At 43.9% G+C, this 26,414-nt stretch overlaps 1 protein-coding gene across 2 annotated transcripts in view; it reads left to right on the forward strand.

Annotated features, from left to right (window-relative positions):
- Nucleotides 1-25,166, forward strand: part of erfl3 (Ets2 repressor factor like 3) — a 62,395-nt gene extending 37,229 nt beyond the window's left edge. The window contains exons 2-5 of one of the 2 annotated variants that reach the window (XM_040030200.1): nucleotides 7,704-7,938; nucleotides 17,920-18,035; nucleotides 18,202-19,358; nucleotides 20,184-25,166. In XM_040030200.1, coding sequence (XP_039886134.1) covers nucleotides 7,704-7,938; nucleotides 17,920-18,035; nucleotides 18,202-19,358; nucleotides 20,184-20,852 — 2,177 coding nt within the window. In that variant the 3' untranslated portion in view covers nucleotides 20,853-25,166. Of the gene's footprint in view, nucleotides 1-7,698; nucleotides 7,939-17,919; nucleotides 18,036-18,201; nucleotides 19,359-20,183 lie in introns of both variants that reach the window. The other variant, XM_040030199.1, reaches the window with a different exon arrangement.
- The last annotated feature ends 1,248 nt before the right edge of the window (nucleotides 25,167-26,414 follow it).

Consider the following 26,414-nt stretch of genomic DNA (forward strand, 5'->3'; position numbering starts at 1 on the left):
CAGAGCGTGTGTGTGTGTGTGTGTGTGTGTGTGTGTGTGTGTGCGTGCTGTAATGGCTATCTGGTGTCTCCCCTGGGAGGGACAGTGGTGAGGGAGGAAGGGAGCCAAATAGACAGAGAGTCGAGGTCAGAGAGGTTAAGTGTGGTGGTGGTGGGTGGAGGTTAGGTCATGGTCTGCAAGCTCTTCCCTACTCCTGCTTTCCCTGTGTTAGTCATCTACACAGGTTGTATGCTAAAACACACACACCGATTCCAAAATTCCCAGTTGAACTCCTATCAGATCGGAGCGTGTGTGTGTGTGTGTGTGTGTGTGTGTGTGTGTGTGTGTGTGTGTGTGTGTGTGCGAGCGATAGCTGATCCTCTGTGACTCAGGACTGCTTGGGCTGAGTGGATAGAAGGACAAAGACACCTGTTCTTGCTCTCAGCATTCCTCTAAACATAATCCTTACCATCTCTGTCACGCACACACTCGCTCACAGGGTCACTAAAGAGAGTCGCTTATGCTTTGTCCTCTACCAGCACCGGGCAGGCATCATATGAGGTCTTTGATGTTCAGGATTTGACAGGTAACCGATGAGTTATACATGACAGCATGATGTATGTAAAGAACATACATGCACGCCGGTGCATTGCGCTCGTAGCTCTTGTGTTTTTTAAAGCGCTGCTGCTCTTGACAGTGAATCATTGGGCCTTGAATTTATTTTTAGCAACACTGCTGACACTACATGAAAAAATTAATGTACACAGACAAACAACAAAAACAATAATAATAATCATAACAGGGGGCTTTTTTTGTTTTTTTTAAGAGACGACATTTTACATAAAACGCGAAGGACAGCAATGCATCATAGTTTTAGCAAAGTTTTCTGCCATAATTCAGCACTTGAATTTGTCCTGGGTCTGCCCCTGGGTGTCCTCCGAGTTGGACATGGTCTAAACACATCACCTTAGGGGGATGCTAATCAGATCCTGAACCGCATCAATTTGGCTCTTTCCAATGTGGAGGAGTAACCTCTCTTGAATATTATAATTTCATTTATCCTTGAAGAAATCTATATGCTAAACATAGTACGTATACATAGCGAACATAAATATCTTCACAGCAGCAGTATATACAGTTTTAGATGAGACTTTACTTTTTAAAATAACAGTACCCTTTTGCATCTCTCTTGCAGCTTGCTAAACTCCTCGTTCAGAACTAAAAGTAAATGCTCTTTTTACTCATGCAAGTTAAATGATTTTTACATGCTGAAGGTTTTGCCAGTCAGGTGCTTGTTTTTGTGTGCGAGGACTCTTGATTTTGTGTGATGTGTAAACACCTCACGTTGCAAGGATGCATCGTTTACCTCAAACAGCCTTTGGCCTCAGCAGCTTTGTTTCGAGGTCTGGTTTCCCAACCATCCTGTGGTTTCAGTAAAGTAAAACCAAAACGGCTGATATGAACTGACGTTTGACATTTGCAGCATTCAAGTGAAAATCTGCTACCTGAATGTTTTCTACAATGAGCTTTGCTTATAATACACGTGCACCCAAATAATTTGTCACGTGGGCGCTCTATAAACCTCACCGACATATGCATATGAAAGGCGTGCGCTGTAGAGGCCGATAATGTGTCGTTTTCAGTTGGAAATGTCTTCTTTTTTCACACACATGCTGTAGCTGCCGGTCTTCTAAGTGTTTGCTGTGTATCAGTTTCACCCAGTGACCTGAAGTGTGATGTGTCTGTACAGTGACCGCTGCCAAAGTCCCCCCAAAAAAATCAGTACGGATATCTTCACACAGAGTTGCTGCCAGCACAATATTTGCTATAGCAGCAATACTATTTTCTTTGCTTTCCCTTTGAGGTTTATTTTGCATTTTCTTTTTCTTCCTTTCTTTCTTTTCTTTTTTTTTTTGAAGAGCCTTGCTTGGACATTCATAAAAACTCCCTGCAGACAGTAGGACTCCCAGTAAACGGTAATCTGGGCCATTCCAGATAAAATCGATCAAATCTGTGAAAAGATCCCACCTGACCCCCTCCAAGTCAGCTGTAGCATATTTACTGACACCATGACAAATTTTGTCTTCATATTATTAGGGCTGTGCGATATGACCAAAATCTAATATCTCGATATAAGACATCTATCGTCCGATAACGATATAAATCACAAAAATTTTACATTTTCTGAAAATTCTGTGAATCTCAGGCAGCTCGACTTGTGTGAAGTGTTTCCAGCTTGGCGTCGTGTATCTGGAGTCGAGTGTTTTAACCGATGCATGAAACGATACATTTTTAGACATAAGTTGTAACGGCGCCGTTTTCTTTGTGAGTATTTATTACACGGCGTGCTGCGGGGAACAGCCTGTTCTAACGTTTGAGTCTAAGGTTTATTTTTTAGCACCTGGCGGCTCTTTTTTGCTTCTCATCTGTAAACACACGGCATAATCTTTCACGTGATTCAGTTTATTTTGAAAAGTCTCAACAGGATCTTGAGCTTTATTCTGAAAGGTATAAGTGGAAAATAAACAAGCGGACACGCGATGGTTTTACCGTCGTTGTTGCTAACGATATCGCATAAAAAAAGGCTCTTGTCGGGTCCGTAGTGTGGTTATATTAAATATAAGAGAAGGAGAGAACCTTAAGAAATTAATATAGCCACTACCGTGACCAACAAAACGATGAAAAAATATTGCTGTAAGCAGTTTATTTTGCAACACCACGAAACAAACAATAGCGTAAAATGAAACGATAGACGTTTTTATATCGTCATCCGATATATATCGTTATATCGAACAGCCCTTCATATTATAAAAATATTCTGTGTTACAGGCCCTCAAATCACAGAGGTTTGTCTAAGTTTGCTGCTTTTGAATTCACACTATCTTTTCCAACATTTTTAAACCCTCTTATCTTCTTAAATACAGGAGATAGCCACAATTTTCAAGGCTGAAAAACAGCAACCAAATCAATTTTACACCCACTCCCAAGTGTCATAATTTAAAGCTGAAATCTTGCACCCCCCCTCAACTTTAAGCATCATGGAAAGTATTATAATTTCAACAGCAAAAGTGCATCATTTTAGAATTTACAATGTTGAGTAACAGAAACAAACATTTGACCTTTATCTGTTTTCTGATAATTCTATAGAGAAAACTTCAAAAGGTGCATTTTGTGTAAACTTTTAAGAGATCATATCATCACGTGGGATAACTGGCTGGTCAAAACAAGTTATAGCATGTGAAAGGTCCTGTTTTAACCCTTAATCTTTCTTTAAAGCAGAATCTCAGGGGTCATTTGTTAACAAATGTTCTGCACTGCTCACACATTTCTTTTCAGTCACATCTTTTAGCCATCAGCTACACACATTTAAGTCTATTTGGGAGTTAAAAGTATTTTTTCCTTTGTCTGGAAAGATGGTGTTGTCATGTTCAGTAGGAGTGTTTGTGTGGGTGATTATTTTATTTTTTTTAAATCGTTGCAGCAGCACGCTCAGTGAGCCAGTATGTTTATGATAGCCGCAGGTCTCTTCCCCTGTGACTGTAGGGTTTGATCATGCCAAACATGTTTACTTGAATATTCGAAAGAGAAAGAGGAGGAGGAGGAAGAGGGGGGTGGGAAGTGAAAAAGGAAATAAAATGACAGTGAGTGAGTGTGGTGCCATTTGCGTGTTAACTGCTACCTACATATGCAAACCTGGAAAGTCTGAGAATATACAGCCACGGATGACACAGTTTGCAGCTTTTTGCTTTTTTTTTTTTTACACCAATGGTCATTTCACACATTGCGATGTTTGTTATAAGGAACAATAATCTTTAGTTTAAACAAACTGGCTGCCTGCACAGCTGCCGTTTGTTGGCCACCCACTATCTACATAAGAGTCAGCGCTGATAAGATCCTGTCTGGAGTTTGTAGAAGGAAAATGTGTAGGCATCTTCTACATACTTTGAGTGATATTCAAAAAATTTTCTTTTCAATCACAAAATGACTCCTGAGTAGGTGGGATGACTGAATGATTCACTGACCGTGTCTCGCAAATACACTGTGGAGGAAAACCACCAAGAAAAGGTGGTGAGAAACGAGCCTACATTAGATGAGTAAGAAGACACATAGGAAGAGCTCTTTCCTTTTCTGGTTTTTTTTTTTTTAGTCTAAAAAAACAAAGGAAGCCTAAAAGCACTAGTTAAGTTACTCAAGGTGATGAAATGCTTCAATAGCAACGCTTACGGACAGATTTATAGATGTCTGGCAGATGTGCTTTGAATGAGAGAAGGCTTCTGCTATATAACATCTAATTTGTAGAAAACAAGACTGGGAGATATTGATTCATGCTTTTCCCCCCCTAACTTTATAGATACAAAACAAATATCAAATACAACAGGCCAACAGCCAGCTAAACAGTTTAATACCATAGTTTCAGCTATACTAGCTATAGCCCAGAAAAATGAGAAATTAAACTCCAGCAACAGACATAAAGACAGCTCTATCAACTATATTCAGCTGTAAGAGAAAATCAAGCATGAGATGTTAACCAGAGAAGTTCATTTTTATCTTCAGTATCATGCAGCTCCTGATTTGCATTAGTCCTCTCAGTGCTTTGTCAGTCATCACACTCCTGATCTATGTATTCAAGCATCATAAACTGCTGAGGGAGGCTCAGCACTAATAGTAGATATGGGCAGAGGTCACTAACAGCAGCTTCTGTGGTTCTCAGCACTCATCGTAATGATGGCACCACTACTTTTTATGGATTCTCAGCAGAGTCTTCAATGCTTTGGATAATTTGCTGTCTGCTTTCAAAAGGCAAGAAACTTTCAGCTGCTCCCTTATTTGCAGTGGATCACCATAGTGGATGGATGCACGTGTTTTGATTTGGCACACATTTTTATGCCAGATGTACTTCCTGACAAAGCCCACCCATTCATCTATGCTTGGTGACCAACACTAGGAGTACACTAGCTGGTGACCCCCTGAAACTAACTGGTTTTAGTTTTGAGGCTGCGTTTGTGCCTCCTCCCAGTCTCGAATTACTACACCATGGAGTAAGTCTTTTTTCAAAGTGCTAAAAAAATGAAATACGTTTTTTTCATTTGCTCATTTCTCAGCTGTTTATCAGCTTGCCAAAGGAGGATGAAGCCAAACATGAGTCTCAAACACGTTAATCGGGTATTAAGATCCATATACAGGAGCTTGTGTTGTTAGGATTGCATTTAAATAAATGCACAGTGCATGCAGGATGATTATGGCTGCTGGCACCACTGACCCCCGTGTCCCTTGTAAAATAATATCCATGTAATAAACCCTCATTACTGCCAGAAAGGTATTGATTTAACTCTAGGGTTAATAGTTTTATTAGGGCAATATCTATGGTAGTTACAGCATTCTTCCATCAGATAAATTATGAGAAACGCTTCTTAATTTAATCCACTGTGTCACATGTGGCAACGCAGTGGACTGAAAGCATAATATAGAGTAAACATACAGCAGCCTTTTCATGGCATTGCATGATGTTACATGCAGGTCCTTTTGCTCGGCTATTTTTTCGGAGTAATCTGACACTTGTGCCGTTTGCAGAACACACAAAAAAATCACACAGACTATATCGGCAGGATCGAAAGGCATTAAATGTCCCGCATAATGACACTTTAGCAGGGTGGATGCTATTTCTTCAGCGAGACAACCTCCTCACCGGAGCGTCTGTCAGAGCTCCGATGATAATTGTTGATAAAATAAAAGTTCAGTCCAGGATACGTGTGGCTAAATATTACAGTGCGATAGTCTGTTTTGCTCAGTCGTGTCACATTCTCTTGACCACCCAGGCGACAGAATGTTAGTGGGAGACTTGCACAAACATTTTCAAAAACACACACACGCGCGCTGGCACAAAAACTCTTTCAAACTCGTACATTTGGGCGCACACATGCTCATGCAAACAGTCATATACCCACGCCCACAGTCTCATTCTGCCTGTCTCTTGCTCTGCATTTCCTTCGTGCCGAGGGTGGAGAGAGAGAGAGAGAGATGGAGGGATAGGCAGGGGAGATGACTGGCCATGTTGTTTTGCTACAGTCAGAGGAAAGAGTGACAGCATGAGAGGAAAGAGGTGGAGGAGAGGTGGAAAGGTTTTTCGTGTGCCTAACTGTTCCATGAAGCCCACTAACGCTGCAGCTTTCAGTGTTGTAGTTTCAGTGTGCGTGTGTGTTTCCTGTAAAGAGCCACTCTGGTGAAATTGTGACCTAATCACAGCAGAGGAATGCGTTTTATGCCAAAGCTTCAGACGGTACAGATTAAGACAATTAAAGTTACAGGGGGCATGCTGGGGTTGAGCAGGTCGAGGCATGCATGCACCGATTACTAATAAGAGCCAGTCATGTAGTCAGTCATGTAGCAAGAAAATATGGATCAGAGTGCTGAAGAGGTTTAGGTTGCTTCTCTTCTCACATCCTTGCTTTTTAGTTTCATCGCACATGCATTAGTTCAGGGGTTGGCTGCAAAACATATGTGAGCCTTATAATGACTGTGACACAATGATGAACGTACATTAGACTATCAAGATTACTAATAGCCAATGGGTTTCACTTAAAGTGAAAAAGTTTAAAGTGAAAACTTCTGTTTGCACATTTAGGCAATGTTAAGCTATTAATTAGGCTAAACTTAGCCTACTTTGATAACAAAAAATAAAGCTTTATTTTGAGTCTAGATGCAGATCAAACAAACCTGTAAGCCAGCAGCATTAAAACCTAGCCTGAAGCCGTACTGATAAATTCTCTATTTTCCTCAACAATTGGATTTGATAACTAGCCACAAACTAGCAGTTTATCTTCATCTGGTGCAAATGGTAGCCACTAAAAATGGTGTCTTGTGAGGCTCTGGAGATATAGATCCATGACGTGTGTTATTACCTCTACTGTTATCAAAATTAGGTGTGCTTTGTGTCATCAGGACAGTCATCTAAACAGTTAAAGTGAATAAAATGTAACTGGTGTAAACGAATCTTATAGAAACATCTTAGACCTTTGTTAAAATTTCTTCCGGTGTGGTTAGAAAACATCTTTGAGATTTCAGAAATTTCCATTAGGTTGGTGTGAGGTGTTGATTATTAGAATAAGTCACAAATGTAAAAATGGCAGCGTGTGTTTGTGCTTCATCTCGTCTGTTTTACTCTTTTCTTCTCTTGCTGGTGTTTTTGACTTTTCTGTCCACTTACGTATTTTTCCCAGGTCTAACTTTTACTTCTCACAGGGTCTAACTGCCCAATAAAAGAGAAAGTATTTTTTAGAAAAAAGCCCTGCAGTTTATCTTATGTTTTTTCTTGCTGGAAATACAGGGAGGACTTGGAGAGTAGTGAGGACAGTATGAATGAGAGCAGTGCACTCTGTACTAAGCTGCACTGTTGTATGTGATCTATACTTGGCCAGACACCTGTAATCTTCTTTTCCCTGTTAGCGCAGTCACCTGAAACTGCTCCTGACTCATAACTGTAATCATATCTTAGTCTTTTCTATTGCCTTCCTTTAAACTAGTTTTCTATAGCGTGTATTTCCCTACAGAGACAAAAGGCGAGTCATCCGGGTGCACTTCAGTTCATCCAAAAAGATGTCTTTTTACTATAATTTATGAATACGACCCGCGCTCTCTACATCACCATTCACTGTTCTTGGCAAGGCTCGAATGACCCCCCTCCACCCAACACTAATATCCCCACTCTCTTTATCTCTGTATTACAGGGTTTGCCTTCCCAGAATGGGCTTACAAGCCCGAGTCAAGCCCTGGTTCCAGACAGATCCAGCTGTGGCACTTCATCCTGGAGCTGCTCAGGAAAGAGGAGTATCATGATGTCATCGCCTGGCAGGGGGACTATGGCGAGTTTGTCATCAAGGATCCAGATGAAGTGGCTCGACTCTGGGGGGCCAGGAAGTGCAAACCCCAAATGAACTACGATAAACTGAGCAGGGCTCTGAGGTATGATGACTGAGAAATATACTGTTACCGTAAACAGTTATTTTCACATATAAAAGTAAAGTTGCTAAAACAAAAGGACTGTCAAAACAAGAACCGTACAAATTATCTTTAGTATTCATTGGCATATATTAACTAATTTTAGAAAGGCAGAATCTTTTCCTTCTTGCATCTGCAGTGGTGTGTCTGAGGCTTAAAGCACTGAGGGCTACACCTAGGCCCGTGCCAAACAGCTGTTCCAGCTTTGACAAACAAAGTGTGCAGTGGAGAGCGCTACAGTAACCCCTCAGCAGCACTGGGTTTAACAACTTTGCTCCAGCCTATCATTCATTCGGGACACAGCCAGCCTGCTTGTAGAGTTATCTTTTCATTCTTGTCAGTTTATAATTTTCTCAATTTAATGTTTTGCTTTTAGTAATTTTAATATACTGAAAGAAAAGAAAAAACTAAAAAAGGAGAGGCATGAACTTGTCCAGGTTGCTCCAAGCAAAGAAGGAGAATTTCTGGCCACAGCTTGAACAGCATTTTTCTTAAAGTCTGGTTTATATTTTTATTTTAGTAAACTAAAATGCTTTTGGTTTTTATTTAGTGTGATGTAATGACCTCACAGCGGACACATTAGAATCCTCAGGGGAAATTTGGCATGTGCAGACTTTGTTTTTTTGAGGGTGTATTTGGTGACCTCATTGGCTTTAAATGCCACTGACCTGAGCAAATTTAACTATGAAGGAGTTTCCTGTGGTTGTTGATTATTAATTTCAGTTAACACCAGTGATCCTTTAATGTCAAGTACTGACTTTATCATCTGATTTGTACCTGTGGATTACTTCCAGTGTGGCTTTTTGTGAAGATTTGGGGTGTATTTGAAATTGCCCGTCGAATGATTGGTTGAGTTTATTATGAATAAACTCACTTATTATTTTTGAATTGTGTTTCCTACGTCTTAGGTTAATCAAGTTGGGCTTGTCGGTAAAGGAAATGGCATTAAGACCAAATAACCCCATAAAACAAATCAAATCTGAGCCACAGAGCAGCTGCTTTTCATTGTGTTTATTTGGCTTTTATAAATAGACTTTAGTTCACAGTATTGATGGATAGATGAAAAACCTATAGAAGTTACATGTTAACAACAACTTTCAGCATATTCAGAGCTGAGTATTACAGGGATCACATACCCCAAGGGGCTCTTCTCAGCTGCTCGCTGTAAGCACTGTATCTCATTCACTGTGTCTTGTTGTGTACTGCCAAACAGAGCCAAGATTAAGCTAAGCACTTTAAAGAAAGCCACATAGGCCATTAAAGGAGGGAAATGCTTTGAATTGCTTAATTTAGAGCTGGGAAGGCTTATGCACGCTCATTTACACTGCTGAGATTAAGATAACTTCTACAGATGGTATCCTCTGGGGACAGAGGGAATTAACATGGACTTCTTATGTGCGCATACAAACATTCAGACTTGCAATCTGGATTTAGAAATCCTGAATTAGGGAGAAAAAAAGAACGTGGATGGGGATATTTCTGGTCAGGCTCTGTATTTATAGCACGTCCATCCTCTGCTGCTGTAACAGATTTGAAACTCAAGCTCCACTAAGTGCTTATATATAGTGGGTCTTAGTGCCCTCTGATGGACCAGACTTAGAGCCTGATTATCAACAAGGTCCCCACACAGGAGTTCACTCCTGTTTGGGGAAGTTCACTCCTGTGTCCTCATCCAGCTTCCAGCAGCCAGGTCGTCTCCCTCTAAAGTGAGCTGGCTTATAGCGATAAGGACAGTCAACAAAACAACACACACACAAACAAACATGCACCTTTGCGTTGTCACCTGATTTGACACCGGAGCTCCTTCAGTGCTCGAAATGAAGCCTCTCAAGACATATTAATAGTAATGTGGCAACAGGATTAGTGGCACTGAAGACTGATGAAGTTATAAAACAGGCATGTGTGCATGGTAACAGTCCCCATATGGAGTAAACTGTTGGAAAACAGGCCACCTCGCGTCCTTCATGTGGAGAAAACCTGGAGTCTGCTAATAATGGAGACCACAGTCGACATGTGGCAGTTAGCCTACACACACATGCACACACATTTAAAAGGCGGGCTTGTTTTGAAGTGTTCATTTTATCACTTTGGACTGTGTAATTATTATTTTTTCCTCAGTGATCTTGTTCTTTCCTGTCTGCCGTGCACATGGTGGAAATTCCCTTAATCAGGACCAATGTATTGTGTGCGGACTTGAGTGTATGTGTGTTGGCTTTCCGTCGATGGGACGCAGCCTCGGCCCATGCGTCATCCTGGCCTCCCGCTCCCACGACCACTGTGAAATTCCCACTCCTGTTGAGAGGATTACGCTCACACTGCGCGAGTGTGTGTTTATGTGCGTGGAAATGTGCGTGTAGACGTTAAAGATGTTAGACTGTCCTGTTTTTTAATTTGATAATGAATCCGTTCTTTTGCACCGAATCAAATCAAAAGAGAAAAACAAATTCAGGCTGTCGCTCTTTTTTTAGATCTTCAGTCTCAACCGTTAAGATCAGTACTGCCTGACATTTCAGGTGGAGTTAATGAATGAAAGAACGGGCGCAATCTATAATCCTCAGCTCCAACTTAATCATGAGAAATAAGTCAATAGGCTGGAGAAATAAAGATTTCCACTGATGAAAAGACCATGACTTAAACCTTCCTCCTAGTCCTTGCACCACTCTTTGCTGTCATGAAGTAACTTAGGGCAAATTAAGCCTTTTGCCAATCATTCATTGCAGAGTTTTGGCTTAATGAGTGCAATCACGCTAAGAGGTCCCAGCTCCTTGAAACCTCCAGGTCCCCTGCCTGCCAGTCAGCAGCCAGCGTTAATGGTCAGAGGTCAGCGGTATTGCCATGCACAGCTGGTAAAGATTACCAACACGGCGCATATGTGCATTCAGATGCACAAACGCACCATTGTGCAGACTCTCGGCCAAGCATGGATGCTGGAACACATGTTTTAAGCGCTTGCTTCATTGCCAACATTTATTTAATTGTGATGGGACACCACAGCTGAAAGGCTGCCACTGCAGAAGTGTGCATAAATAGAACAACAATTGTTTTATTGTAGGCTAAAATTACATGAGAACATGCACTTAACATGGGGACCGAACTAGAAAACACGACTTCACATTTTTTATGAGGATTTATTTATAAATGTGTGGAAGTAAGCACTAACTGAGAGGGAGGGAACCAGTGGTTGGCAGATAGAGATTACTGATCTGTGGTTGACGCAATCTTAACTGAGTTGAGGTGGAAGTCCTAGGAATGGCTGAGCTAGGTGGAATTGTCGGAGCAGGGAGGATAATTAATCCAGAGTGGAGTAGTTAAGTGAGGTGGTGACTATGGAGAACACAGTTGGAGCAGGAGTGGTTCAGAGGCGGGGGCCAGGCAGGCCAAAAACTGGAGCAGAGGAGAGCAGACAAAGTTAGAAAATTGTTCAAGTAGCAAAAACAAGTGCTGGAACAAAACAGTCGCTGAAACTGAAAGCTAGCAGTGCGGTGGAGTTGCAGCAGTCCGACTCCCTGAAACCACTCCTGTAATCAGACAAACGCATACAGTAGCGAGATAAAACCCTTCTAACTAGAAGGATGAGGAAGCTGAGGCAGTGAGTCTGACACACAATACGCTGTTTTTGGTTACTTTGGGGGCAATTAATCATATTTTATTTACAATGACAATTTTAACTACCATCAATTATTGAAAGCAGACAACTGCTCTAAAGTGATTACTGTCCCACATGCAGCTTTGCAATAATGGTCTAAATTTGCCTTTCCTTTTGGCCCACCATAAAAGTCAATGTCCACATTTATTTAGTGTAATCAACTGATTAAACTTCAAGTAAATCCACTTAGTATAAAAAGCAACATTCTTCTTTTTAAAAGTATAATAAACCAACTATTTATGATTCTTATTTTTCTGTAATCCAGCTGAACTAGGCCAAGCTGGCACCATGTTTGTGTTTCTTGGCCTACCTTTTCCTGAAATACAGTAGTAATTAAAAAAAAAAAAAAATCAGCAGTAAAACAGGTTATGATTGGCGCTCACGAAGTGTAACCTGATGACCACATGTAAACAGCTGGCTGCAGGAAATATTGCTGCCTATGCACACCCTGTTACTCACTCAGCTGGCTGGGCCTGTTTGTAGGTCAGAAGGTCTTTAACTGTTGCACTGCTTTGTGTGGAAACTCCCAGGGCCAGAGAGAAAGTGCAGAGGGAGCACCCAGCGACAGTACCACTGTATCACTTAGTGTTCAACATATGTGCATTGTCTTTCCATTGTCTCAATCTGCAGCATGTATGTGTTTAGCATACATGAGCACTGTGTGTATGCCTTTGTCCCCACTGAATGAGGCCTCTGTTTTCTATGAGGGTGGAAAGCACGCACACACCAGAGTGTGCTCGAATACATATATTGTACCCGCCGAGCATTTGACCGGCCTGATCGGACCCTGACACGATCTTCCTCTTCACACACCGACACACACCATGTATATGCCATGTATATGCTCATCACACCACCACCCAACCAACGCAAACGCATTTAATTTCCTTTTTTTGAGTCAGTAAACACTTGTCAAATGTGGCTCCCACACAAAGGACTTTTTATCTCTGTAATTTGTACACACCTGAGTGTGAGCAGCTGGTGTGTGTGTATGTGTGCATATGTGTAGAGGAAGATCTAGCTGGGGTGTGTGTGTGTGTTTGTGTGTAACAGCCAACACTGACGAAAGAGGCAGAAAATAAACATGGGACGCATGGGGAGCATTGTAATCCCAACTTCCTGTCACAGTCAGCTCCTATTTACAGCCCAACAATGGCAAGGCACAGCCTGTGCAGACACACGTGCACGTGAGCGGGTGATTCATTTCATTTTTAGTGCTGACATTTGTGTGTGCATATGGAGAGATAGTGGAAAAGATTTTATACAGATATCATAATAATAATTTATGGAAAAAGTGGGAATAGTGGACAGGTCTTTAGCCCAACCTAAACGTGCAATACTTTATATTTAATCACAGATTACTGCCTTAACCTTTTAAGGCAATTCAACTTTTTGCATTTGCAATACGATGCATGTGGGTATTTGTACTCATCCAATACACGTGTTAATGAGTTTTTATGTAAGACAAATAAGATATCTTCTGAGTTTGGAGATGGTGGTGGTATCAAAATACACCCAATCTCGAACTGGGGCTTCCGACTACATCTGGAATGCACTATTAGGCTAATTAGTGATTCTAACTTAACTGTAGGTGTGACTGATTGTCTCAGTCTATGATGCGACCTGGGCAGGGTGTGCCTGCTTCTTACCCAGTGACAGCTGGAATAGGCTCCAGCCTTGCTGCAAACCTGAATTTAAGCATTAAGGAAAATCAGTGCTTGGATAAATGATACAAAGAAAGTTCCACCCCTAACCTCTGGTCATGAGATTTTGGGAATGTCCAAAATAATAAGCTCCTAAATACAAGAGGTCCCAACGAGATTCCTCCATAGGTTAGATATTTGGGTGCTTCTTTCTAGAGGTTTTCCAGGCAAACCAAACTGGGAAGAGACCCAGGACCCTTTAGAGAGATTATACATCTCATCTGACCTGTGAACACCTCAGGATCCCCCAAAAGGACCTGGAAAGGGTTGCTTTGTAAAAACATGGTCTCGAGCACGGGTTTCTGAAATTTATCTGTCCGTTCATTGCTATTTAGTTGCTGCACTCCGGTGTGTGTTTCCATGCTTTGATCATAATGTTTTGGACCCCAGCACGTCTGTGTAATCGCAGCCATAATCCCTGGCCTAGAATCACTCGCAGTAACAAGTGAGTTGATAGAAAGCCTCCCCCTCTGTTTCCCCGAAGGCTTTGCCTAAATCCATGCTCGCACTGATTGTTCAATCTACTCTTTTGGTAGAACAGGGAATGGGATAAAGCTGTATCTCCTGGATGATACATGCTGGAGTGGGGGCACACATCCACCCCTGCGTTTGAGTATGTCTGAATGAGATGGCACAGGATACAATAGAAATGTGTGTGTGCATGCATGCATTTGTGCGTGTAAGGCAAGTGCGGTGGGCAGCTAAACACAGGCACTCAAAGAATCTCTTTCTTCTCTTTTGAAGTGAGTTCAAATGCTCTTCAAAGACTGTCTGCCTGTATGACGGCGCAGGGGGGTGGGCTTGGAGAAAGACCGGGTGACCATGTGCTCTAAACGCAGCTTCATTCAGAGCACATGGAAAGTTGTTCTATTTCCAACCCTGCATTTCAGCTTTATGTACCCTTGTAGCATCAGAGACTTGAGAGGGAGAGTCAAACGATCCCCCATTTTAAATGTGTAGGAGGCAAAGATGGTAGTAAAAGTATAATTTCCAGGAAGAAAAAGACCTTTTGAATCCTTATTTAGAGGCAAACTTCTCGAGGATTTGACTGTTATGCCCAGTTTATTATGAGCATAATAAAGAACGTGGACAAAGCAAAAATGTTCTCTAAGTCAGGATGTATTAATAAGAAGTCCAAAAGTAATTTTAAAGAAATAAATGTGACATTTGATAGAGCTGCATCAAAACCACAGCTTGTGAGCTCAGGTGTAACAATGTTTGTGACATTTTTTATATTTAGGTCTAAGTCACATCGTAGCACAATGAATGAAGTCATACCTTTTTGTTAGTAGCACAAACACAGTGAAGAATAAAACCTTAGATTTCACATTTCAGCATCTTAAATGACTCAAAAAACTCATGACTGCGAAGTCCTCCTCCCTCTGGTGGTGTAATCACTTCTGCAGATGATGAATCTTCGATCACAGCTCCTCCTGCGGCCTCGGCCACGTTTAACAGACCTGCAACAGTTAACAGCCCAGAACTCGTGCACTTAACTTTAACATCCACTCAATGGTTACGTTTAGGTAGCAAAACTTAGTTGGTTAAAGTTAGAGTTATTTGGTTGGTTATACAGCCAATCTTAGGACTATGACATTTTTAGGCAAATTGGAGACGGTCGAGCAGAAGACCCATGATTATTTATGATGAAATGACCCAACTAGTCTAAAGGCGTTCTCATCTGAAAGGCACTGTCAGTCATAAAAGCTGATGGTGAGTCCCAGGTATTTAAACTCTAATGATGTTGTCACTTTGTAGGTGGTCCTGAGCGTCATTGACCCACCCTGCCATCATGTGAGTCATTAAGGTCACATGATTGTGACCTCAGTGACTGTGAGCCAGGGTTGAATTGCCTGGGAAGAGATTTTGAGACTGATCGTTGATGTCCCATGCCACCACCTCTGTTCAGTAACAGTTTTGCCTAGATGTTTCTTACATACCTAGGTGAACATACAGCAGATAGACTTCTTTGATAAACTGTCAAAAATATGCTTCAATAAGCCGAGGCTGCTGGGGGCTTCCCATGCTGATGAATGTTCTTCTTAACTCATCTCTTTTCACTGTGTTGATACACCACTCTGCATTTAATCATTAGTTATTATTAATCTCTGGCTCTTTTCCACATTGTGTCTTTTGTGCTGTCTTCCTCCCCTCACTCCATACTGAACATAGTTTATCTGACATTAGGAGGGGGAACCAAACACTTCACTTATTGTCATACTTATACGACCCTGGTCCTTTCCTTTTGTTTCTATTTGTTGCCATCCTCTCATAGATATCAGCATGATCCACCAGCCCTTCCCCAAAACCGCAGTGGCCTCCCTCACCTATCGTTCGTCTGTCATCTTCACTATCAATAAACGTTTGTCATTCACATTCGAGGTTTTATGTCCTTGCTGCTGAGTGTATTTTAGATGCATGCGACTTTGTTTGTTTTCTCTGTATTTATATTGGACCCTATGTAGGCCGCAGCACACCTCATTGACTTTTCTATCATCAGCTAATTCAATCACAAGCCTGTTGTGGTTTTAATTCTGCTTCACTTCCTGCCCGCCTGTCTCTGTCCGTCCGTCCCCCCTCGTTCCCCCTCCTTCCCGGCCCTTGTGAGTGTCTCCCCTAGAGCAGAAATTACATGCTGCTTTGTGCCTGGCGTAAACAATGTTTTCAACAGTGCTGGCTTGTCTTGTCTCTTTTCTCCCTCTCCCTCTCTCTCTCTCTCTCTCTCTCCTCTCTCTCTCTCTCTCTCCTCTCTCCCACTGCCTCAGGGGATGAGTGGAGAGGGCAGGATAAAGAGGGGGGAGGCGGATTGATGAGAGAAAGAGGGAGACAGGGGGGTATCGGTAGGATAAAGGAAGAAGGAGGAGGGGAGAACAAGTGAAAAAGAGCAATAGTCTGTTCCCAGAGTAAAAAACGGTCCAACAAGTCTGAGTAATAAGCATAATAAGAGGGGGTGAAGGGCAACAGACACCGGCACACAGCGCCGTCTCGATAACTACCATTCAGTGTAATGATAGTCACTGGGCTCTGATTAACTCAACATTACCTACATACCCTGAAGCCCCTATCTTTGCCAGCACTCATCACTTATCATGTGACATGATGGAGGAAGAGAAAGCGGCTAGTCTAGCACTATAAAAGCAGGTAGGCATGCAGACAGGAGAAAAGGGCAGTGTGGTTAAATCCTGTGTTTAATCACCAGGGATAGTGGTGAGAAGGACAGGTGGTAGTTTTGGTGATCTGGCTTGTTTTCTTCGCCCCTCCCACCCTGACGGATCAACACATCAGGGGTTTTTTTTTTCTTTCTCCTCCTCTTTCTTTCGCTCGGTTTCCCTCGGTGTGTGAGGGTTGTCAGCCAGGGATCTAGAGGTTACATAAAGTGAGTGTGGATCCGAGGAAGAAAGCAGAGAGATGTTACATAAAGAGCTGTAGCTGGACAAAGGTTAATAAAAATCGAGCCTTGTACTGTAGGCAGGAGCCATGGGAGAGAGAAAAAGCATGAAAAAAACTGAGAGAATGGCCATTACATAAACAGATAAAGATGGGCTGAATTATTGGTGGCTTTGCTTTGCTGTTATATAAAGAGATAGGTCCACCAGCAAAAATGAAAGATGAGAATGAGTTGTGTATGTGTGTGTATGTGCGTGTGTGTGAGAGAGAGACCACTCATCTAACCACATCTGAACTTAAAAGATGCTTTTTTCATAATACCTGACCTTTTTTTTTGATTGCCAGCAAAGACTGTTGAAGCAGCAGGATTATCTCAGCGGCAGAAACTGAAACGTAGCTGGACAGATGTTGACATTGTTTCCGAGTACAATAAAAGTCCAGACACACCAGCTCTCACCAAGCATTTTGGTGAGAGCTGTTTCTTCTATTTAGACATGATAACAACTCGCAAAAAGTAACTTTATTCACTAGGGGTGGGGAAAAAATCCATCCATCTGGAGATCTGTTTTTTAGAGCGTAAGGTCAGGAGTTCAAGTTGCCCTCAGTGTAAACATGCTTCTTCTTGGTGCTCTTACTTTTCTCTTGACTAAGAACGTTTTGTTTGCTTTCTTTTTGTTCTAGTCGTTTTTCTTGTCTTTTCTTCAAATTTGTCATAAGAGGCAATAGATACTCCATTTTTAAAAACTTTACATTTTTGGCAATTATGTCATGGTTCGGGCTTTAAAGGGTTAAACACAAATGCTGCCCTGCATGCACACCTGTTAAATGCAGATTCAGAACAGCCCAGCGCTGCTTACGCTGGCTGCTGATCTTTTAATTATTTTCTTATCCTGACGCACAACTTCACAGTGCTGTTCCTCAGCTCAGTGTATCCTCATCCTTTTTTCTTCCCATCCCATCCTCCTCCTCCTCCTTTCTGTGTCTGCTTTGTGCAAATGTCATGCAACACTCTCTAATATCTGTCATGATGAGGGGGGGGGGGGCATGAAAGACTCGCTTATTAAAGTGTGTGCTTGACTGTGCAAGCTCATCTGACATGGCCTTAAAGATCAGAAGCACAAAATAGTGTTTTAAACACGAGGAGCTTATTTTGGAATGAAATGTTTTGTATGCTGTGTTTGATTTTAGTTTTCTCCTTCTGTTTTACAGATATTACTACAACAAGAGGATCCTTCATAAGACCAAAGGGAAAAGGTTCACCTACAAGTTTAACTTCAACAAACTGGTTTTGGTCAACTACCCCTTCATTGATATGAGCTCCACTGGTAAGCCTCATCTGTGTGTGCGTGTGTAAATATCTCCTAATCCCACAATAGGATGGCATGACTACATGGGATTATACAAGAGAGCACTGCAATTCATTTCTCTGTACTCTGCCCATCTTTTTTACTCTTTTTCTTATCTTCTCTCTCTTGCCTTTTACATCTACAGGAAGTAGCGTTCCTCAGAGTGCCCCTCCTGTCCCCACCGGTGCAGGGACCCACTTCCGCTTCCCTCCTTCCACCCCATCTGAAGTCCTCTCCCCTAACGAGGACCTGCGCAGCCCCGGCGGCATGTTCAGCTCCGTGGCCCGACGAATGGCCCGCGGCTCTGTCAGCGACTGCAGCGACGGCACTTCAGCCAATTCTGAGATCGAGGAGGGTAACACGGGAGCAGGAGAGGAGAGGGGGGAGAGAGTTGTGAGTGGAGGAGGTGGAGGAGGGCCAGGTGGTGGTGGAGGAGGCTACCGGAGCATCATCCACCCCCGTTTGGCTTCTCATGAAGCCCTGTTCCGCATGTACGGAGGGCCGGGTAACCCTGCAGGGCATCCAGGCTCCCGTGGCCCGGCAGCACACCGCATCCACCCAGAGCCCCTGTCCCCCTTCCCTGCGTCCCCCCTGCCAGGCCCAGGAGGAGCAAGCCTTCTAGCTCCACCTTTGTCTCCGGCACTCTCCATGACCCCCACATCTCACCTCCCCTACACTCCCTCGCCCACCCTATCACCCATGTTAGGCTCTCACTTCTCCTTTAACCCAGAGGACATGAAGCGCTACCTGCAGGCCCACACCCAGTCGGTGTACAACTATGGCCTCAGCCCCAGAGCTTTCCTCCAGTACCCCAACATCGTCATCCCCCAGCCCCACCGGCCCGACAAGGCCGGTCTGACTGCAGAGAGAGGAGCGGCCGAGAGGGCGGAGAGAGCCTCGACTGTGGGGGGAGGCGAGAGGGGAGGAGACCGGCACCACCATCCACCTCTGGGTCACCCGACCCACCACCACCCGCATCCTCACTCTGCTCACCCTCACCCACATTCCCACCCCATGCATCATCCACTTCACCTTGGTGAGGAGCCGCCGCACATGTCCCCCTTCAAGTTCAAGCTGCAGCCGCCTCCACTGGGCAGGAAGCAGAGGGAGGGGCAGAGCCAGAGTAAACTCAGGCAGAGCTCACTGTCCTCGGGTTCAGGATCCGGGTCCATGTCCTCCACCTCTGGCCTGGGCTCCTCGCTGTCATTCGGCAGTGACTTGAGCTCTGCCAGTGGCTCCGGGCTCATCTCCGCCTCCTCGTCAACACAGTCTCTAAACAGCGCGGGACTTCCCAAGATAAAGGTACCCAGACCCAAACTTCGCTCACATTCCCACAATTCCCACAATTCCCAGTGATTTAGACTTTGTTTGTGGCTACGTGTGTTTCAGAGAGAGCATGGGCTGGTATTTTGTTTCTGATTGAGATAACTTTATTAAACCCAAACACAAGCATTTCGTTTGCAGCTTACCCACACGACTCACAGTCCTTACACACTAATCACAGTTGCTTTTTAAGGAACAGAATGATAAATAATGAGGTTAAAGGAAAGAAAAATAAATAGATTACAAGGATGTGTCCAAAAATGAACAGTCATCGAAAAATGAATATAAATGACCCCGTCAGAGTTAAAGTAATCTAATAGCCTGAGGGAATTCAGGATTTTAAGTACCTGAGAGAAACTTCCTGAACTCAAACTCCTCTGTCTTGTATCTGGCGATGGTAGTCCTTGTTATGCTTTGCTTGGTGAGCTCAGCATACCTATTTCTGCAGCTTCTGGTTAGAATGTCCCTCGAGTACGCAGATCACTAGAGCAGGATTGCTGCTGCTGGCTTTACAGTTCAGGGCGAAGTCTCAGTCAGTCTGCATGACTGTAGTTGTGTCAGTCTGGCCAGTTGCAGCTCACAAACTAAACGTGCATGTAATCAAGCTCTATGAAGGATATAAAAAACAATAAATATTAAAGTGAGTCACTCTATATACTCTGACAGCTCTCCCAACTAAAGTCAGGTTGGGATTTAAGCATTAGTAAATTTATGTATTTATTTGTGATTTATATATTTAATTACCAACAGCAATCCTTTTTTAAGTTATATTTTTGATCAACTTCCTTGTCCCTCTGTTTGAAGGTGGAGCCCATCTCTGACATAGACTCCGAGGAAGAGGTGGAGGTGACTGACATTAGCGATGAAGACCCAGATGAAAGAGATGAAGAGTTTGAGCTCTTCGCCCTTCGCCACCCGAGAGCATCCGACCACCACCACCTTCCTAATGGCTCAGCCCGGGCCCAGCAACAACCCCACACCGACGAGGACTTAGAAGAAGATGTGTTCAAAGCCCCCGCTCCTCCTCCACCCGGCCTGATGCCTTTCTTCACCTCGCAGCACACGCACTCCGGCGTACATCGCATGCTGCCCGTCATCAAGAGTGAACCCGCCGAGCCCGGGGAGAGCAGCACACCCCCATCTCAGCCACCCGCGGCGGGGGCTCCCCAGACGAAGTGCATTCCTCTCAAGCTGCGCTTCAAGAGGCGCTGGAGCGAGGACCAGCGCATGGAGGCCTCGCAGGAGGAGTCAGATGATAAAAAAGTACGACCGGAGGAGGAGAGGGAGCGAGAGAGGCAAAGTAACGGACAGATGGAGATGGAGGAGGATGGGACGGGCAGCGGAGGCGGGGACAGTCCTCCTATGCTGGCGTATGAAGGCTCTTTAGCAGCACCCCTGGCCTTGCACAGGAGGGTGACTGCCGAGCTGCACCGCGCCACTGCACAGCTGTCTCTGGAGAATAAAGACTGCTGATGAGAGCCTCAGTCCAAACACTACTGCTCCGGCAGGGCAGGAGGTGGTGCAGGAGTATGTAAATGGTTCCTCTGTAATTCCCTCTCCTCACACTGACAAACTAGAATCAAGAAACCTCCACTGACCCGAGAGCACACGTCAACATACACATGAAAGTAACGCCCCAAAGACAGCCCGACACCTTCTCATCTCAGGGTGCCAAATATGGCCATTTTGTCAGCCGCTGGTGTCACAGACAGATGCGCGTGAGGTCTCTTTTGGTGTCCATGATGCAATGTTTATGTTTATTCTTAGTCGTATAACACCAAGACAGTGTAAACCAGGGGTAGGGGAACGCCAGGCCTCAAGAGTCGGTGTCCTGCAGGTTTTAGATGTGTTCTTGATCCAACACAGTTGACTTAAATGGCTAAATTACCTCCTCAACATGTCTTGAAGTTCTCCAGCTGCCTGGTAATGAACTAATCATTTGATTCAGGTGTGTTGACCCAGGGTGATATCTAAAACCTGTAGGACACTGACCCAAGAGGCCTGGAGTTCTCTACCCCTGGTGTAAACAGTGCATACAGAGTTCCTGGTAGTGACTGAACGGGTTTAGACAGCCTGCGTCTCAGAAAAAGATGCACTGCCCTCCAAAAACAAGAAAAATAAAAACCAAATCATTCACATTTGCAACCCTCAAAAATATCTTTGAACACCATTTGTTTGAAAACTAAAAGCAGATAACACATTTTTTTTATTCGTGTCAGCATTATTCCAACAACAGCGACGCATCTTTACTCCTGCAGTGAGAATAGAAATACCGCTTAAATCGCGTTTGCTCTCTTGCTTTGAAAATCACCTTTGTACACAGTCTTGAAATGACTTTGAGTTTGGTTTTTTTTGGTTTTTTCTGCCGGCGAAAGCGAGCCTGGTGGTGGGGGAAAGTACAAGATACTCTGCGTGCTGACCCGTTTGGTTGCTCTGTGTTTCATTTTTACTCGCGGTTGAGGTTTAGGCACCAAGAGTACTTGCAGAAAAGGGTTAGGCACCAATACCAAACGACACTTCACGCATATCTCTGCAATGCAAGCAGCTTTAATTGGGGGGAGACAGAGAAAAAAAGGCCACTATTTGACGCCCTGGACTGCCCAACTCTTGCCTCTTTTTGTGTCAGACCTAAAGCCAGATCATTCATCTGGATCAGGGCTCTTCTGGGACGCAGCCGTGTGCAGGAGGGACTCACTCAGACGCCACACCAGGCACAGCGACGGTATGACTGGCCTGGAATCATCAAGTTCACCTCCTAACAGATGCCCTGCCCCTGTAGCACAACCCCCCCTCCCCATCAGTAGGATCAGCAGCCAGTCAGCACCTTCCTCAGGGGACACACACATATGCACACACACACACTCCCTAATGACGATCCAGGATGATGATGATGATGATGTGCACACCCACGCCACTTTTTCCTACAAACTGACGGGACTTTAAGTGCCTGTATCTAAAACCGTGGGGGGGAAGAGTGTGAGGGGAGGAGGGAGGGCTACTCAGAGTGATCACTCTGTGAACATGTTTGTTGGATCAAAAGGAAAAAGTCTCTAAAACTGATACAGGTGGGAGGGGGTGAGGGCGGTGGGGTGCTGGGTGTTGTCTGACTGACTCTTAAAACTGGCCCACTCCACTCAGGGAAGCCTATTGCTGTACGTTTATTGGATTCACGCACACAAACACACACACACACAAAAGAAAAGCAACAAAAAAAAGAAAGAAAGGCCAACAGTGAATGGGACTCAGTGACTACGGACACCAAAATCTGTTCACTGCCACACACACACAAACTTTTTTTGACTCTTCTCTGAGAGCTTCTGACTTTCACATAACCTTCTGTCTCTCTGCTGTCCTGCCCTTCTTTCTCTTGTGGACCACCTGTGGAAATATCACAACTCTGCTCACAGACACAAGTTCAGCCCAGGGAGATGTGAGGAGGGGAAAATGATGAAGAAGGCTGCAGAAGAGGAGGAGGAGGAGGAAGGGTTTTTGCAGCTGTTAACCAGCCTTCTTACCTCACCTAACATGGCTTGTACACTGAAAATTATTTCCCTCAGCAGCACAGAAACTTAGTTCACCAGCTAGAGCTCGTCTAACAATCATAGATAGTGTTAAACTAAACCAGCAAACACACACACACACACACATTCGCACAGCACTGCCTTCAGCATGCTCCCTCTCCCTCGGACCAAACCTCCGGCTCTCTGTAGCGCATCACCCTCTCAGGTCCTGATGGCGTGTGAGGCTGGCGGGCCTGTTAGCTACGAGTGTGAGAGCTCGAGAGAGCAGGGAGCATCTCTCTCACACTCACACACACACACACACCTGCTCACACACACACACACACACTCTGCCTCTCTATGCCTTGTTTTTATAGCATGTACAAAAGTGCAAACTGAACTCTAACAAACATACATACAGATTATATCTTTATATATTCTAAAGGAAATTATTAAACAGAAGTAAACTTTTAAAAAGCGTTTTGATGACGTGATTGATTCAGGATTTTTTTTTTTTCTGTGACATGGTATCATGGAGGGCAGACTGAGGACGTGGAGGGGGCGTGGGTCAGGGTTTTTTTTTGTTTGTTTGTTTTTCTTGTACATTTGTTTCATAGATAAACGAGCCAGAGGAAAACAGCGCAGGCCAGTCTATCACAAGAACACGAACGGCGAGAAAAAAGAAAAAAACCCATCAGGACTCGAGCAGACTGCTAATGAGTCAGATGTGTGGTTCACTCTGCTGTTCACTTTGTTTCTCGTAGCTTGCCCTTTCAGCTCGCAGCGTTCTGCTCTTTCCTGTCTGCAGTCCAGCTCGCCTCAGCAGGGTTCTCCCTGGTCTCAGCTCCCAGCCCCCCTCTGGCCCTGGGCCACCTCTGCAGGCCGCCTGGGAGTGTGTGAGGGTGTGTGAGCGGGTTATTCGTGGAGTAGTAATCCCGTCTCTTCTCTTAGATCAGTTAGGGCAATGCTCCAAAGTTCACAGCAGCTCGGGGATGGGGTTAATCAGTTGGACACCCTCTCCTCAAACTATGCATATTCTCACAGACACACACACATGAAACACATATATTTGTGACATGTTTCAGCATCCAGCCAGGCGTCCGATTGGGGGTGGGGGGTCTGTCTCCTGCCTGGCCAGCAACAAGACGGATCTATAGCGGCGAGCTGTGAGATAGATGGCCTGCAGGCGGTCTGTGTAGCCGGGCTGATCGAATTTGCTCCTCAGACCCCCGTGGTCTGGACGGGAGCATGTCACAGCCCGCACACACACTCACACACACACCCGCCAGGCCCTGTGTCTGTATCTGAACTGACAGCTGCCTTACTTCTACTACTTCTCATATCTCAGCAACAGAAAGACATCCGTCTCTCTTTCTTCTCTGCTCTCTCTCTCTCTTTCATTCGCGCTTCTCGCTGTTCATTTTTTTCCTCGCTCTGCTTCAGGCGCCGTCAGACTTCCTGCTAACGGCAGCGCGATCTGACTGTCGCGATATATAGCGGGGGCAAAGCGATTGATCGGAGTCTGGGTGAGACGCAGACTCTCCCTCATCCTGTTTCAGGTCTGCAGACAAACAGCACAAAGATTGCATTTCTCTATTTAGAAGAAGGAGAAAAGGTTTCTCGGTTTATTTTTCTGATGTTGTGATTGTTCTCATTGGGTTATTTACCTCTCCAGCTGGCATTATGATGATGATGATTAATATTATTATTGTTATTATTCCATGGCTCTGTTAGCTGTTGCTTTTTATGTTGTGTACATCACTTTGGATGATGTTGATCGACCCCAAACTCCATTCCCTGTTTTCAAACCTTCTAGCCTCCAACACCACCCCCCCTTTTTTTGCTGTCTTTAGTTTTTGCAGATGTAATATAACTAAAATGTCTAATATTTGATGCTGACAGAGAAATAACATCGGGTTTTGAGAGGGAGGGACAGTGGAGGATTATTTGGGGGGGGGGATTTTATCCTTTTTTTTTGTCTTGTAATTTTAATTTTATAATTTTACTTTTTCTCTCTCTTGCTTGTATATTTTTTATCATTTTTTTTGAGGGGGGATGTTGTATCATTTTAAAAGACGTGTATTGTTTTACCATGTAAAGGTCTATCTTTCAGTCTTTCACCCCCCCCCCCTCCCCCAGTAATTACCTAACACTCAGATGGAGACGAGAGTTAATACCATGATGTAACATTGAATTTTTCCACTTCTTTCGTGTTTTTATGTTATTTTCTTCCCCAAACTTGTAATTAAGCTGTAATCAGGGTTAATTAAAACTGGTTAAAACCCAATATCAAACTCAAAGTGTTTGTTTATGTTTCTTCTTCTTCGTTCATTTTTATTAACGCCACATAATCCCCACAGTGGAGTTTTATTACCTGGTTATTTGTAAACAAAGAGATTAACCCGTCACTTTTTGTCTCATCCATAGTGAGCCACCAGTCATAAAGAAGGGATTTTTGTATTTCAGGATTACAGTTAATTATAATAAATGCAAAGTGTTTCTAAAACAGTAAAGACGCTGTTCTTTGGCCGTCAGGGGACTGAGATATTGCCAAAAAGTATTCACTCGTCTGCCCTCACATGCATGTGAACTTGACTGACATCCCATTCCTAATCCATATTGTTTAATTTGATGTCGACCCAACCTTTACAGCTAAAAGAGCTTCAGCTTTCCTGGGAAGGCTTTCCACAAAGTTTAGGTGCATTCTTCCAGAAGCACATTTGTGATGTCAGACACTGAGACGTGAAGGTCTGGCTCGCAGTCTGCGCTCTAATTCATCATGAAGGTGTTCTGTCAGGCTGATGTCGGGACTTTGTGCAGGCCAGTCAAGTTCTTCCACACCAAATTTGCACATCCATGTCTTTACGGACCTTGCTTGGAACAGGAAGGGGCCAAGCTGTTCCCATAAAGTTGGGAACATGAAATTGTCCAAAATGTCTTGGTATACTGAAGCATTAAGAGTTTCCTTCACTGACACTAATGAGCCGAGCCTAACTCCTAAAAAACAACCCCACACCGTGATCCCTCCTCCGCCAAACCCTACACTTATAACAATGCAGTGCCGTTCCCCTGGCAACCATCCATCAGATTGCCAGATGGACAAGGGTGATTTGCCCCTCCAGAAAACATGTCTCCACTCCTCTAGAGTCAGGTGGCAGCGTGCTTTACACCACTGCATGTGACACTTTGCATTGCGTTTGGTGATGTGAGGCTTGGATGCACCTGCTCGCCATGGAAACCTATTCCATGAAGCTGTCTCCACACTGTTCTTGAGCTAATCTGACAGTCACCTGAGGTTTTGAGCTCTGTAGCGATTGACTCTGCAGAAAGTCGGTGACCTCTGCGAACTATCAGCCTCAACATCCACTGACCCCACTGTGCTTTTACATGGCCTAACACTTTGTGGCAGACCAAGTAAAAAATAATTGGATGGCTGCATTTCAATCATGTCTAGATGGTTTAATTCTAAATCCACTGCGGTGGTGTCCAAATCCTTACGGAGCTAACTGTACATTCACACAAATTTCATTCATGG

Source organism: Simochromis diagramma, unplaced genomic scaffold, assembly GCF_900408965.1.
Source record: "Simochromis diagramma unplaced genomic scaffold, fSimDia1.1 OVJJ01000361.1, whole genome shotgun sequence".
NCBI lineage: Eukaryota > Metazoa > Chordata > Actinopteri > Cichliformes > Cichlidae > Simochromis > Simochromis diagramma.